Source organism: Nuphar pumila, chromosome 9, assembly GCF_984573655.1.
Source record: "Nuphar pumila chromosome 9, dmNupPumi1.hap1.1, whole genome shotgun sequence".
In the NCBI taxonomy this organism is placed as follows: Eukaryota; Viridiplantae; Streptophyta; class Magnoliopsida; order Nymphaeales; family Nymphaeaceae; genus Nuphar; species Nuphar pumila.
Window position 1 is genome coordinate 102,417,752 of NC_143257.1, and position 16,781 is coordinate 102,434,532.

At 39.6% G+C, this 16,781-nt stretch overlaps 1 protein-coding gene across 1 annotated transcript; it reads right to left on the bottom strand.

The window, feature by feature from the left end:
* Positions 1–6,923: 6,923 nt before the first annotated feature.
* LOC149828768 (sugar transport protein 14-like) lies at positions 6,924–10,204 on the bottom strand. The gene is made up of 4 exons (XM_090016964.1): positions 10,066–10,204; positions 8,294–8,616; positions 7,585–8,214; positions 6,924–7,425 (listed from the first exon to the last, which is right to left on the bottom strand). Exons 1-4 carry the CDS (start codon positions 10,202–10,204, stop codon positions 6,991–6,993), a joined length of 1,527 nt encoding a protein of 508 aa, XP_089873090.1. The 3' UTR covers positions 6,924–6,990.
* Between the last annotated feature and the right edge of the window lie 6,577 nt (positions 10,205–16,781).

Below are 16,781 nucleotides of genomic sequence, written 5' to 3' on the forward strand. Positions count from 1 at the left end.
TCTGAACTTCGAAAATGAAATAAAATGTGATGAAATGTTATGAAATGCTGAGAAATGATATGAAATGATGAGAAATGACATGAAATGCTATGTGAAATGCTAACCCTAAATGAAGAATTTTGGATTTTAAACCCTGATTGGCAGTTGTACCAGTTCAAAAAGCATAAAAACTGATAAAATTTGCAAAATGGTTGAAGAAATGGTATTCGGACTCTAATGGGTTAGAGTGACACTGAAAATTGGGGTTCGAGCTGGATTGAATTGAGATGAGCTAGATTGAGCTGGATTCTAGAGTTTCAAAACTCAAGTGAACTAACCAAACACTGACTCAACTGACCTTTCCGGCTAAATTTTCAAGAAAAGCTGTCATTTTTAGAGAAATAGTACGGAATGGTCACTGAAGCGAAGTGAATTACGAACCTGAGCTGACTTTGAGCTAAAACAAAGGTCAGTAATACTGACATGAACTAAGATCAAAGCTCAAACACTAGCTCAACTGACTGAACTCAGCTCAGTTTCAGCTAAAAGAGCTAAAATGGATTAGATCTTTATATATTTAGACCGAAAACCCATACACGTCTCAAGGTCCCTTTAGAAGCCCTAGATTAGATCTTTATATATTTAGACCGAAAACCCTACTCGAATGGCTTACTGAGCTAAATTTTGACCTACATGATTTAGTCATTTGACCTTATTTTTTTTGTACCTTCCAAACCACTGAGATGTACCACAACATAAATCCTAGGTTTGTAGATAGCGTCCATAACAATTTCATATATTTTTTGCTTAATTCTAATAGTTGTATATGTTTTTTCTTAATTCTAACTTATAGATGTGTTTACCATTGCTTATTCACTAAAAACTATGCTTTGAATCATTGAATAAGAAAGTATTGTATTCCAGTTGGGCCTGGGTTAAATTTGGGTTGAGCATTGGTGTGAGTTTGATTGGGTAGCTCAAACAAGGACTGATTTTAGATTGCTTTTGTTTATGTCTGACTAGTTTTCATAGAAAATTCAGTATGCTCGGGACACTAAAAATCATAAAACTTGGTGAAGATCTTATAGAGAGGCAAGAAAGACTTTGTTCAAATGGCAATTTCAAAATTGTTCTGAGCTAGGAGAACTGGTTCAGGGAACAAGCGGATCAGAATAGGGACAGACCTCAAAAACTAGTTCCATTTGGGACAAACAAGTTTTAAGAAAAAAAAAATAATTTCTTCAAAATGGTTGAATAAAAAAGGCTGATTTTTTAGGTGGAGCTTCTAGACAGATGGATATAAACTCTGTTAAAATTGTAGAGCCTAACACATCCTACTTTGAGAGAAATGGGCTCAGGAATAAGGAAGATAGAACAAGGGACAAGACTAGATTGGACTAGGTTTTAGGAATGGTATGGTTCAGTAGGAAATTAATATTGCACTGCTGGGATTTGGTAAAATCATGAAATTTTGTAGATAGGCTTGGGACATGTTAGGGGGTCTATAGTTCAAATATCATCCCTAAATGACTTCAGGGCAAGCAGATATTAGGTCTGCAAGTTGGGTCAAATTTTACAGTTCAGAGCAGGGCTGAATCTAGGTAAGTGTTGAGTTTAACATTTTGAGGAGTGGGCTATGGTAGGTTTAGGCTTAAGGAAAGGTTGAGATGACTCATCAAAGTTGGTCAAGGTGTGAGGAAGAAGAGAGAAAAAAATACACTTCAATAGGGAGAGAGAACTAACCTTGTTAATCTTTCCTAGGAGGGTCTCTATTTATAGATGAGCTTAGGCAAGAGTCTAATTTCTATTATAAGAGGTTAATATATATTAAAAAATTTTATTAATAAAATAATTAAATAAATTATGGGCCTTAACTTATTAAATTTTGAAATTAACTAAGCTAGAGAAAAAAGGTGGGGTCCTCTTACCCTGGCTTAGACTCTAGTAACATGGTAACCTTTTGATAGACCTACAAACCCAAAAACTCATTAAAATTTAATGTTTAAATAGTAGATTTGATAGCCCTCGAAACGTAGATCATCGTGATGGTTTTATATTTAATCATACATACACGGATCTGCAAGAAAAATTAGTCGATACTGAAAAACAGTAAATTTTGACCTACAATTAGGCATGGACTTTGATCGATGATAAAATGCTCAAATCAACACCAATTTGGGCATGTACATAGTCAATTTTGATACCCTCAAAATGAGGAGCATCAAGGTAGACTCCAATTTAATAGATGAGCCATCAATCAACCAAAATTTTTATCAAAATAATAATGATATTGTTTAGAGCATCCGACCCTATGAGTCCAATCCAATGAGATTAGATCCAAAAAACCCGAGCTATATCCAATCCAATCCATCCCTAAATTGATCCAAATGTCATGGATTCTATCAAACCTAATCAGGTGGATTTTGGCATAGAAGCCTTGAGCAAACGAGGACCTAGGGGATAAAAAAAAGGTGAAGGAGGCCTAAGGGCCAAGAGAAAAGGAGAAGAAGGAGAAAGAGTGGGACACTCCCAAAGAAAGAGAGAAAAAATGACTATTTCATTTCTTCTATGTTCTCAACTACACCAAATGAGCCCCTTTTATAGGCCAAAGGAAGCTCCTACATAATTACATAAATTAAAAGCAATTAAAAGCAAATACCCTCTACTCTAAGCACTTAAGTAGATAGCTAATGTCAACCACTAATTCTAAGAGATTTTTGAGGTCTAAGACCATAAAGGAGGGAAGCCTAACGGTCACATCATTTTTAAGAGCTTTCAAGGACTCTTGGGTGGCACCATTTGGGTGAGGACCACTAGACAATAGTGGAGTCTAGAGGGGACACCTACTTATGGGTCCCACTTGGATGATAAGGTGGATGCATGACTGAGATGGTGACATGCTTAAGGTAGATTGGGTCTGGATGATGGGATCTTGGCTTGGTGGATCCAATCCACTTGGGTTCGTTTCTTGAAATGGATTCTAATTTGGGTAGCTTTAGATCTTAGAGCGGCTTGGGCATCCTTGGTTTTGGATATGGTCTGGATCCTGGAAAGCTTGAGTACAATTCTAAAATGAGAATACATCATTTGGATATGTTTTTAAGTCTACACAAATTGATACCGCATCACCCCCTCCATTGAGATTTGCCTAGTCCCTTAGGCAATGTTTCCTCTAATGAAGCACTCATCACTTCATTGTTGTGCCACTTTGATATCTTCTATTGCAATGACCGAGCATGCTACCACTTCATGTTTCAGTCCTTGTCATGGTCTGGACTTCGCTGAAGAGAAGGAAGGGCAAAGTTCTCCTAACTACTAGGTTCGAAGTCAGTCTCCTTGTCATATGTCTAGACCTTTAAGGTGATTGGATCATTAGCAACTCATTGATCACCTTGGATCTTCACATGCACTGTTAATCTGTAGAGCAATGTCTGAACTTGTTCATGCAATGGTTTGTCATCCAAATCCATGACATTTGTCATTCCTTCTATGGGCAAATTGAAATATTGTTGGGTTATACAACCATCTTTCCTATCCAATGCACACCAACTAAGTGACATCAATAATTCATCCTTGTAACCGGATGACATATGATCTACTGTTGAATCAATACTTGATTCCCAGTTGTTTAAATCATGATCATGCAAGGTGCAATCCTTAAGACTATTAACCATGACATGATATGAGGTGGTTAAAGAACCACAAGCAACTCCATGGCCAGCTTCTAGGGTTGGAGATAGACTATCAACCATGGACTAGCTTAACACCAAGGGTGTGTTGGACCATGCTCAATCCTAGTTGAGCAAGAGGTGTACATGACCGACAGCCAGAATTATTACGTATATATTGACTTGGTATACAATGCCTTCACATGTACATCCCATCACTTGATCTTCCTTTCATTCTTTTATTATGGTTGTACCATTACACTCATCCTTATCAGCTAATTGGACATGGTCTGACTTGATAAAGGGATTTAGGTTCCACAAACTCAGGGGAGGCAGGTCAGGGTAGTTCAGACAAACTTGGGGAGAAAAATTGGTTCTCTCAATTGGTGCTTTAAAATTTTTTGAGATTTTTGTGAGCTGATTCTGGACACCTCAGAGAAGGTACTATTCAAAAATCAAGTTATAGGCCATCAGAGTAGGGAGAAATGATTTTTGGAAGTTGTGCAAAATTCTAGGACTATACAGGAGAGACCCAGTTTGGGTACCGACAGTCTAAACCAAAAAATTAAGTTCTTTGCATTGTAAACTTAATAAATCTTAAAATTTGGCAGGTTGGTTCTCGGCATACCAAAAAACATTGGATCCAAAAATCAAACCTGGATTTATCCTGGGTAGGCCTGATTTTTTTTTGAAATCTGCTTGGTTTCTACATAATTCGAGTGGGATACACGAAGTCTTAGGTAAGCTATTGAGGTCTTGTCAAAGTCTTAGATGGGCTTGGTTTCATTTGGTAATGCTTTAAATGTCCATACACAAAGAATGATAGGAAGGAGACATATGAGGATCCAATACCTGCCCATTGCCTTCGTAGTTCAATTGCTTTTGTCATATTTTAATCCTTCAGGATTAAACATAGAACCAAGGTAGCCCTTGTTTGCATTGCTCCAGCTGGACTCGAGTGAATCATTGTGCCTTTTGACATGAAATTCGAAGTTATCGCCAACATACATGATAAAAGCCCCTAAGAATTCAAAGCCTTAAGCATTTTGGCTCTTTTGGAAGGGTTGTTCGAACAAATTGATTTGCTCACTCATGGAGGGAAGGCTCTCTTCATTTGTGAAGTTCTTTTCATGGTCTTGAAGCCTTTGGTTTTGTTTCCTTCCTAAGTAAGGAATGGGAGAAGGAAGATTCAAGCTTCTGATTGGCTTGCACACTTGGCATAAGACATCATAGGCAGTGCTGTCTGTTAGGAAGACTCTTGGGGGCACCATGAGATCCTTGGAAGGGCAATGGGGGGTAAGCACTAATCCAAGCTTATTCACCTTCTGACCCTCCATTTTCCTCCTTTCATCACTGAGGTCAAACACCACATTTTGTAGTAAGGCATGCATCTCTAACTAAAACTTGTTTATGCATCCTTCAACATTAATATATAATGGTGGCACCGAGTTGCCTAGTTGATGCGACAACTACAGCCTCACAATGACAAGGCAATTTACGGAGCATAGTAGTGCGCGTAATGTCGAGGAGGCACACAAGGAAGCAGTCCAATCATGCTCAACCTGTGGGTGGCTGAGAATTTGTTGCAATTCAACCTTCTACAACACCTCGTCTAACCTAGCACAAGAATGTGCTGAGAGAGTGACTGGACTAGTCTCTCTAGGTGCATGATCGAAAGTTCTTTAAGCACCTTTTCCAACCATCATCCTACATCCATCCACCATATTGTCAGTGATCGTGTCACAACTTTGGATTTCATAAATTTTTCTTATGTAGATCTATGAATCCCACAAGAAGTTGGTCAGGTTGTGAACCGTGTTTGGCTAGGAGTTGGGACATGTCAGAGCATTGGGCTCTCCTGAAAGGATGCAAGTTCACTAGTTGTCTTGTATGTACTACATGATAAATGAACTGGGATGGAACCTAGTCCTAGATAGGATACCTTCAAGAAGTCAACGGTGACTCTTGGCAGAAAAACCTTGAGCAAACAATGGCATAAGGGCTGAGGGAAAAAGGTAAAGAAGGCCTAGAGGCCAAGAGGAAAGGTGAAGGAGAAAGAGTGGGACACACCGAAAGAAAAAGAAAAGAAATTGCTATCTCATTTCTTTAATGTTCTCAACTACACCAAGTGAGCCCATTTTATAGGCCAAAGGAAGCTCCTGCATAATTATAAATATTAAAAGCAAATACCCACTACTCTAAGCACTTAAGTAAATCATTAATGTGAACCACTAATTCTAAGAGATTCTTGGGTTCTAAGGCCATAAAGGAGGGCAGCCCAAGGGTAACACCATTTTTAAAAGCCTTCAAGGACTCTTGAGTGAGGCCAACTAGCCAAGAGTAGCTTATAGAGGGGATGCCCCCTTGTGGGTCTCACTTGGATGATGAGGTGGATGCATGGCTGAGGTGGCGACATGGTTGAGGTAGATTGGGTCTGGATGACTGGATCTTGCCTTGGTGGATCCAATCCACTTAGATCTGCTTCCTAAAATGGATTCCAATTGGGGCGGCTTTGGATCTTCGGGCAGCTTGGTTGAGCTTGAGGGACCTTGGTTTTGGATATGAGTCCGGATCCTAGGGAGTTTGAGTACAGTTTCAAAATAAGAATGCATCATTTGGATCAGGTTCTTAATCCGCATAAATTGGGACTGCATCAGAAACTTTGATTTCTATTTCACCAAGCTTTGGTGTAATTTGAGCCGTGGATTTTTAGTCAGTCTAAATGTGCATCTAAATTTGAAAAATGATACACATTTTATACTAGGTAAATCATAGATTATATCTATGCGTTTGGATTAAGAAAAACACTTGAAACTTTATCATTTGGAGCCCTTTAGGATGGTTTTAGGAGATAAAGACTGTTTAGGACCTGCTCATTAGGTCTCATTTGATTGCAGGGCAAATAATTTAGGTAAACCTTTTTCTGGAAAGTTTGTCTGAGAAAAAAATGGGATGTCCTCACACAGGACCTTTTTCTCTAGGAAAAGTGGAGAAAACTGATCGGGGAAACTTTTCCAACTCTTCCTCTTCTCAAACAGGGCCTAAAAGAAGATAAAAAAATAAAGAAATGGGCAATTGAAACAACACATTATGTAGTTCTCATTACTTCATTGATGCCATTTCTTTTTTAAACATCTTATTTTTTTTCAATGGAAAGCATTTGGGCAACCGGATAAATCCTTCAGTGATGCTCCAACATACAATCTTTGCCATGGACATTTGCGTAATCATGTCTTTACGGAACTGCATGTGACAAAATAATAAATGACATGGAAATTTTCTGTTGAAAAAAATGAAAGTATGCACATCTAATTATACTGTGCACATTGAAATGCCAAATACATCAGATGGGTGGTTGTTTGGTTTCAGGTGAGAGGACTATTCTTTTCCAGAACCAGTGGTTCTCCCATAGTGCACTCATCTCCTCTATAGGAACTTGCTTGGTTTCAGGCAAGAGGAAAAAGATGAAAAGGCTCATGATGATGATCAAGCAAGCAAACAGCAGAAAGACTCCATATTTCAGGTGGCACAGAGAAGCAAGGAAGCATTGGGCAATGGCTGCTGTGAAGAAGAGGTTGACGCAGACGACAAGGCTCTGGCCTGCAGACCTGGTCTCTAGAGGGAAGATCTCACTCGGCACGAGCCACCCGAGAGGACCCCATGACCAACCGTATGCAGCTACAAACAAGCATGTCATGATCACAAGAGGCACACCATATGATTTTGGGAGTGGCTCATTGTGGCCAAACTTTAGTCCAAGAAGTGTTGCAATAATTACCTGCAACAAAATTTCAAGTGGCTCAATACAGTAGCTTTCAGAAGACTGCCTGAACTAACAAAGCAAAGCTGTTGCAGTTCTGGAAAATATTTGTAATCTGGGAAGTTGAACAAATTAAACATTCAAGGAGTGGAGGAAGAATGGTCATGCACAAATTACCATGGAAATGATCATCTGCGTGCCAGCCTCCATGAACAGAAACCTTCTACCTTTCCTATCTACAAGCACCATGCCCACAACAGTAGCAGCAACCAGGACCGCACTGGTTATTATGGAGGAGTATAGCGAAGCGCCCGAACCGAAACCCAAGCTCTGGAACATAACTGGTGCATAGAAGAGGATAGAGTTCATGCCAGACAGTTGCTGGAATGCAGGAATCCCAAGCGCACCAATTACTAACTGCGGTCTGTTCTTTGGCTTGAGCAAATTGCGGAAGGGGTGTTTGATGGCCCGTGCAGCCTCGCTAGCTTCGACAAGGTCATCGAACTCTGCGCTTATATTCAGGGTGCCTCTCACCCTCCGCAGAACGTCCTTAGCTTCTTCCATTCTGCCTTGTTCCACTAAACTGTTCGGAGTTTCTGGGAGGAACCAGCCTCCCACAAACATTAGAGTTGCTGGAACTGTGGCCAAACCAACAGAAAGTCTCCAGCCCCAAGGATGGATCTTCTCAGTGTAGTAGTTAATTATGTCTGCAACCAGTATACCGAAGCATGTAGTGAACTGGAACATCAAGTTCATTGCTCCTCGGATCTTTGCAGGTGCCATCTCAGAGAGGTAGAGAGGAACAGACTGTAAAAGATAACAGTTAGTTCTTCCTCTGAAAAGAAAATTTCAACATGGGGCTGCCTTATGCTGCAGCTGAACTTACTTGATTGCCGAATCCAACGCCAACTCCAAGAAGTATGCGACCGGTGATCAACATGGCAATGTTCATTGCCAATGCATTGATGATTGCACCTAAGAAGAAACTCAGTGCACCTACAATTATACTGGCTCGTCTTCCCTTGCTCCTGGTTACATAAGATGCTCCAAATGTGGAAACGAGGCCAGCAAAGTATAGGGAGGAAGTGAAGAGTGTGAGGACTTGATTGTCGTATTTACAGTAATCTGTTTCATGGAGAGTATGCTGCTTCCTTTCGTATACTTTTGGGAAAAAGAGCTTGAGGAACTCATCCATGGAGGTGACTCCACCTGAAATGCTCATAGATGTAAAAAGGTTTGGGACAGGAAGAGCAAACTTGCTTTTTTGAAATGGAAAAGTTTGAAAGAAATTTTAAGGTGGTTCTATTGAGGGGTTCATGAACTTCTCAAAAAGCTAATAGTAGGTTTTGTTTTCCTCTTGCTTCTTTTTTTTCTCTTTTTGTATTGATATTAAAAAAGTGTAGTTTTGGTTTGTCGTGGATCTATCTGCTAGGTAGGATTTGCGTACTAGCTACAGTTGTCATACAGTGACCAAGAATACATATCAAAAGTCAAGCCCCATCATGCCATGCTGCCAGTTATATTAATTGGGAATCTTCTTGGATTTCACAGAAAAGGTGGAGTTTTGGATATATGACAATAGAGGTGGCAGGCTATCAGCAGATAGCTGTTTAAATCTTGAAGTGTTGAGAGAGAGAGGTAAAGAAGAATCGATTTTAAATCTAGTTACAAATGGTTAAAAAGGATAAATACAAGTAACATCATGCTTTTGAGAGGGTTTAATAATCAACATTTGGCAAAAGGTAGGAAAAAGGGGACAGGCAGCATTTAAATACAGTAAATGAACACTTTATTTAAAAGGAATTTTAGGCACCGTTAGATAAGGTAAACAAATTTTGCCAAAACCACAGGGATGAGGTTAGATCAATGAGAATTGAGGAAGGACGTGAATTTTAAAGTACTAATATTTTATCTGAAGTACAAGGAGAAGGTAAAACAGACTAGATGAGTACGAAGGACAAGACTATTTAATATTCCTTCGGTTATCTTTTCATGTTTTATGCAATTTTAGGACAAATTTTTTTTTTTGGCCGAGAATACCTCCACCTTGCTTTTATATACAGCGTGAAATGAAATACATAACCCCCAATGAATGATCACAAAGAGAAAAAGAAAACAAGCAACAAAACCACAATATGGTTAAAAACAAAATAATACAGAACCAACTCCAACACATTAAAATCAGATTTCATTAACTGAAATTGATCACCGACACATTTAGAGAAGACCAACGAAAAGTTTATCCTTGCTTCAAATCACTATAAGGCAGATGAAAAAAATCTGAAAAATAAAAAATCATTCTTCAAGGGCCAAATCCTTATTAATTATAATGGCAGAGAGAGAGAGAGAGAGAGAGATCTTAGGATATCAAGATTAGAAAACACCCAGATCATTCCCATCCACACTCAAAAAGAGGAAAAAGATCACATCTTCATTCAAACAGAGCACCACAGCCCAACCTCACCAAGAACATCCAACTTATCATTGCCAACACAGTCTAGATCTTTCATGATACAAATTCAAATCACCCAGATCAGTGGATCTCCTTAACTATCCACAATTAACCACGAGAGCAACTATGACGTATGACCAATACCAAACCAAATAACAAGAGAAAAAAACACATGGTAAGAACATAAAAAGAAGCAGAAAGCTCACCAGAAATTCCAAGATCATATCCAAACAGGGATCCACCTAAAGCTGCAACCATGCAGGCGAACACCACATAGCTCGTGACCTTCCCCTCGTAGAGCTCCGCTCTTCCGGGTTTCCCATGAACCATGACCCCCCCTGCCATTGCTGAATCCTCCCTTTCAACTTTTCACTCTCTTCGAAACAGTTGCTGATATCAGAAGATCCTCACAGATCTAATCAGTCTGTTGGAAGTTAGAACAGAGCATATTCAAAACATGCTAGAGAGAGAGAGAGAGAGAGAGAGAGAGAGAGAGAGAGAGAGTCAAGTCAACCAATAAACCCACATGATAGGAGATAAAAGAAAGGGAAAAAGCCCACAAGGGACAAAGATCAATGTGAGACAGTAGTGCTGAGGATAAAATAATGTTATACCTTTTCAAAGAGTTCGAAATAATGTCTGTCACAGAGCAAAAAGTTCCAAGGTGACTTTGGAGAGAGAGAGAGAGACCCTTCTAATATTTTATAGTGACAACGAGAGAGAAGATCAGGATTGGGATAGAATATCTAATTATCCAACATAAGATTAGGTTTGGGATAAAATATCTAATTGTCCAAAGGCCCTGATTTTTTGGGGGAGCTAATAACCTCAAGTCAAGCCAGTTGGCATTCAAAGACACAAATCCTTTCATTCAAGTTGGTTAAAGTTGGAGCCGCTTTAAATGGCAAGAATAACATCTTTCTGTTTTTTTCTTTTTTTCTCACCATCACCCCTTTTTAATCTATATTTTGCCTGAGAAGCCAAAGTTCCGGACTGGAGATAACATTGCCGTCCCAGTGGCTTAAAATGCAAGGTTAGGACCCTCACCCTCAAGGCTTTATGCTGGGCTTTTTCTTATGCAAGAGGGTAGCACCCGCGAGAGTCCAACCCCAACTACCCATCTGACAGCAGCCAAGGCCCACTCCAACTCCGCTAACCCCTTTGGCTTAACCATCATCGATCCATTTTAGAACCGGAAGTCTGAAAGTAGTTCACCAAGTTGGCTAGTCATTGGTCAATGGTCACCCTCTCTTGGTTTAGTTTGCATGGGAGTACTATGTTGAGTAGAATTGTGGAACATGGGTTTCAGTCAACTGACCAAAATTTGAGAGCTCCAGGATTTGACTTGAGCTCGAGGCACGTCCTTTTGGGTTTGGACCTATTTTCCCTTGAGTTTCCGGGATGAGCAATGTTCTAGGAATGGAAGTCTGAGGTTGAGTCTTCATGGTTAAGTTTTTTGAGTTGATATGGACAAAATGAGGTCTTTTTTTTTTTTAAAGGCAAGCAGTGGTTAGGCAGACCCCTACCAGTACAACAGCCGCCCCATGTGACAAAGGGATTCGATCCTGGGCTTTTAGCTTGACACAGGACCCCGCTTACCACATGGGATACCACCTGGGTGGTCTTTTTTTTTTTACATAATCCAATAAAAAGTGACATTTTCAAAATATTACTTGTTTTTGACATATCATGCTTGTATTGCAAATTTGCAATATTGACCCAATAAAAACAAATTCATTATTGTTTTCCATATTATTTGTGTTTTTCTGCTTATATATTTTTATAAAATTTTCATAGTTTTCCATATGCCAATTTTCCCAGTGTTTTTCTTAAGAAACTTTTTGATTTAATAGCGAGATTTTTCCTTGCTGAGACCTTCCCAAGAATGAGATTTATGGAATTGGTTTGGACCCATTCACGCCAATGAAGCCTGAGGAAACGAACATCTAACAGGATTTTATTAAGCCCGCATTCAGCGCATCAATAGGCTGATAAGCCCGGACCATTGGCCGCTTAATTAGATTGGGGCAAGCGGCCTACAGGTTCATGTTTGACTAGACTTTGGCTGGATTTCAAGCCCTTGGCTCCACTCACCTCTTCGGTGGCCCAGGTTTGACTGGGCTACGCTTGTCGACAGGCCCATCGGGCATAGAGTTTTTTTCTTTTTTTTTTATGGAATACCATTGGGCACGGAGTTAGGTCTCCATATCCACTGAGTCCATAATGTGAGAGGGATGTTTTGGTAATTCATGCGATCAAAGGCATTAGCATGAAGGAAGGTTGTTTTGGTAATCCCACTTGCACTGCTACCATGCATCCATAAATGGTCAATTTTGGTTTCACGAAAATCATGGTTAAAACCTTTTTATATCTCTCGTTGGTTGGTGTGTTCATCCAAAGACGTTACTCTTAAATTAATCACTATTTTTTTTTTGGATAATCTAAAGAAAAAAAAAACTACATCAGGGACAGCACATTGGCTGGCCTCCATTTGGTAAAACCCTTGACGTCGGCCCTGCCTACTAAGAAGTACATCCAGCTTCAACCTTCAGGCAAGGGACACCACCCATGGGTTTCGAACTTATGACATTCGGTCAAGTGTTATATTTATCTAATTAATAAAATAATTAGTCTGGATTAGGTGATGTTAAAGAGAGAAGAGGTTGAACTTTATCTTCTCCAAAAGACACCAAAATCTTTCTTTGTATATAATTATGTTTTTGGACAAGTCCACGTTGTCATCTCTCTCTCTTGGTTGATTTTTGGGGGTTTGGAATTTATATATGATGCGAATATCATTGGCAAATACAACCCTACTCGGGGGTATGTTTTTATTATTTCATTAATTTCAGCAATATTTTCAAGATATCACTGATTTCATTCCATACTTTTCCAAAATTTCCATTCATGTGTTTCCATGGGTATCATTAAATATTAAATATAGGTCGTATCCAATGGATCCGGATCTAATTTATATTTTGATTTGATCTAGGAAAAAGTAAACATGATCTGAATCGACTTGTAAAGTATATGTATTTATTATTTCATCAATATTTCTAAGATATTGCTGATTTCATTCCATAATTTTCCAAAAATTCCTTTCATGTGCTTTCATTAGTATCAATGGATGTGGGTTTGTTCTAGTGGATCATGATCTGATTTATATTTTAATTTGATCTAGGAAAACTGAACATGATATGAATCAACTTACAATACTTAACCTGAATATCAAGACCTGAAAAAATAGGAAACATTCATCAGTCATCTGGGGTCTGAAATTCTGGTCACATATCCTGGGAAGTACTGAAATGGTACCTCCTGGGGCAGGTCACATGGGATTTGGATCGGACCCACACATCATCATTGTGACCATCACCAAAGCTAGACCATTCACAGAAGCCTTGTTTTATAATGGCAAATATAATGACTTTCAAATAACTACAAATTATGCAACAGAAAAAGTTGGAATGTTTTGTAAGCAATGTTAAAGTTCTAATATATCGCCTTTTTATTCGTGCCTTGTATCATCGGTTACATATATATGGTTTTCTAATTTATTTTATTTCACAAACTTTTGACAAGAATTTGAGATCAAGGAAAAAAAAAAATTGAAGATCTCATGAGAAGTTTGGTGCCAAATAAGTCCCAAAGGGTTTGGCACAGTGGGCCCCACAGGCCGCTAGACAGGCGGTCTAGGTTCAAATCCCATGGGCATCATCACCCTTTGTGCAAGCCAAAGGGTGGCGCCTCCCTGGGGGCAAGGGTTAAGCCCACAGAGTTTTACGTTGCCAGGATAGTGATCGTAAGTATGACATTCAGAGCCGGTGCAGCTAGGTCTCTCGTCATGTTGGACGCGTTTGTTTACCTCAGATCTGTGGGGCCCACTGTCAACCCTTAGTTTTGCAAATATATGATCTCACATCCAAGGATTTGAACCACTGCAGGGGTCACTAGTGTAGCCAGCAGGTAGTTGTGGGGGTGCTGAGATGAAAACACTGGATCAAACACCGCTGCTGCGCGGGTGTCTCTAGCCTTTAAAGGTGGGTCATGTAAGTGAAAAGATCAGGAGCAATATGGTTGCACAAATATTTGTGCATTAAGCACCTGATCACCCTCCATCTTGGGACAGGGCCTGTCAGCTATGGGGCCCAAGACCTGATGAATGGCGATCGATAGGGTGCTTAATGCACATTTTTTGTGCAATCATATTGCACCCGATCCTCTCTCGTCATATAAGGCAGGGTGGTTGTGGGGCCCAGTGTTGTGAGAGGCGAAGAGCAGGCTCAACGCCTCGCTTCGCCTCATCGCATTTAACAACCTTGGTGGGGCCCCACCCAGGGGTTTTCTCAGTTCGGTGAGGGTTCCTCATCATAAAAAAAAAATCCAAGGATTTGAGACCCTCAAAATGCAAAAAATAAAGAAATCCTTAACCAGATTACTCTTGGATTTAGATCAGATTCATAGCTGTATTTTACTGGGCCCAATATTACCTGTATATTTGGTGTCCTGACTCAACCCCAGATCTCATTTGGATTTGAATTCAAGTTCAAATCTAATACATAAATCCAGATTCAGATAGGGACGTACCGTTCAGATTTGGATCAGATGTGGCCAATACCATATCTGACTAATAGGACTCTGGCTAAATGTATTCGACTTAGGATGGTGAAATGGTGATAACAAAATCCACATTTTAACATGTAAACAAATTTGGATATCTGTCTAATTCTGATATTTGTTTGATTCGGTAGCAAAAAATCAAAACCATATTCACATCCGATTGTAATCGGATATGGTTTTGGATTACAAAATGCAACTAACTGGAATCAAATTCGGTCAGATATCTGACAAAATTCGTTTCATTGAGATCCCTAGATCCATATCCGATCCTATCACTACTATTCAGAAGCAGTGCCGAACATCGGGAGGCCTGATTGGACACTAGTGCAGTCAGGTTCTTAACAAGCTTGCACGATCTAGGGCCAGGTGCTTGGCCAAGACCAAGATTTGAGCATCCCCACTGATCTTTTGTTTTCTTTTTCTTAACCCAGACCCAAACCCAACCCACTTTACTGTTTGGGACAGACAAGGTCCAGCTCCGTTTGGTTCCAGGATGTACATTTGGTGCAAGCCGGTCCATCTTTAGCAGAGTACGGAAAATAGATCGGATATGGTCATATATCTGATTCGACTTTGACATGCATGGTACATCTGGAATTGGATCACTAAAATAAGATTCTGAATGTGCATCAGGATCAAATTCGGATTTTGCTTACCCAGATTATTTTTGGATTTGGATTAGCATTTTAAGTAGGGTCTAATTCAATAGTATCAAAATCCAATCCAATCACATGTAAAAAGCTTGGTTTTAGTTTTTTTTTCAATGGTTATCCTCTCAAAAAAAAAGTTAGCCAAATTTAAACACAACAATTGCAACTTCCAATTGGCATGAACTTGGCAAAGTGGCCGTATCTAATAGTGATGCTACATTGTCCCAAATCAAAGCCCAAAACGTCAAGTTCCCATTATATCAAGAGTACAAATCAGGTGTTTATCCAAAAATATAAAAAAAGTACAAAATCAGGTGATCTGCCAAATCACTACTCATTGGTGTTCCAACATCCTCACCGTCCACTGATTTCATTGCTACCATACCTTGTGCGAATGGTAGGACCACCATACTTATCATGGAGGCAGGCCCATTAAGTGACCCTGTTCTTGGTGAGTAGGGGTGTCAATGGGTCGGGTTTGGTTCGGACTCAGGTGGAACCAGACTTGGACTCGATTTTTGGGTATGGTATCAAGTCCAGACCCCGGTCTAATCTGATTCATTATAAAAAAAACATACCTGAATCCGATAAGAACTACATGAACCAGACCTCGACTATACCCAGTAAAACTATATTTTTTATTATTTTTACATTGAAAAATTGCAAGTCTTAATCGAAACTCGGGTCGGCTCTGGGTATAGTATAAAATTTCACAAACTATACCCAGGTCCATGTATTAATCGGACCTTCGAGTCTGGATCTGGGTCTTAATCAGGTCTGTTTATTTATCACCATACCCGGACCCTTATATCAGTGTTGTCAATTATGCAAGTGATGGCATCAAGTCAACTAGGGACTAATTCTCAAGAAAGAGAATAGATTAAACAAGAGCTTTGCCAGAAACGGACAAAGTTCATGGACTCCAATGTCAGAATGCAAGTCTTCCTTATCAAGTTCTATAAATAAAGAGCCAGTAAGGGCTCCACATACCTGGCTAGGTGAGTCAGCTTAAAGAATTCAAGCTAAAGGATGTCAAGAGTTCAATACGGGTGTGCATCATTTGCTACAGAGCAATCAGGTTTCCTGATGGGCAAAGGAGGCAGCCTCAGGGTTTTACGCCACCAAGTGTGGTGACTATCATCGGTTTCTCCGTCTAAATGAGATTTAAAAAAAAGGTTCTTAAACTAAAATCTTTTAAGGACCAATTTGGCCGTGTTCTTGAATGATTGAATTCCCATCTGTTCTCTCATTCCCAAAGTGTACATGTAGGGCAGTCAATGGGTCCAGTTTGTATCGAATACCTGACCCAACCTAAACTCGAATTTTTGGATATGAGTATGAAAAATGCTGGCCTAAATGGTATTCGGGTAGACCAGAACCCGAATTTACAAGTATGATAATGAAAAGTGTTGACCTGAATAATATTCGGATCAATCCAAACCCGACCTGAGCAATATGAGGGCCGGGTTTGGGTGATGATTTTTGCCGGGCACCTGATCTGACTTTGGCATTTTTGCCAGGTACCTGATCAGACCTGAGTATTTTATATGCATTTTTAATAAAAATAAATTCCTAAAATTATGTGAGTTCGGGAATAAGATTTTATTTTCATGACCCGACAAAACGTAAACCTGATAATTTATTATTTATGC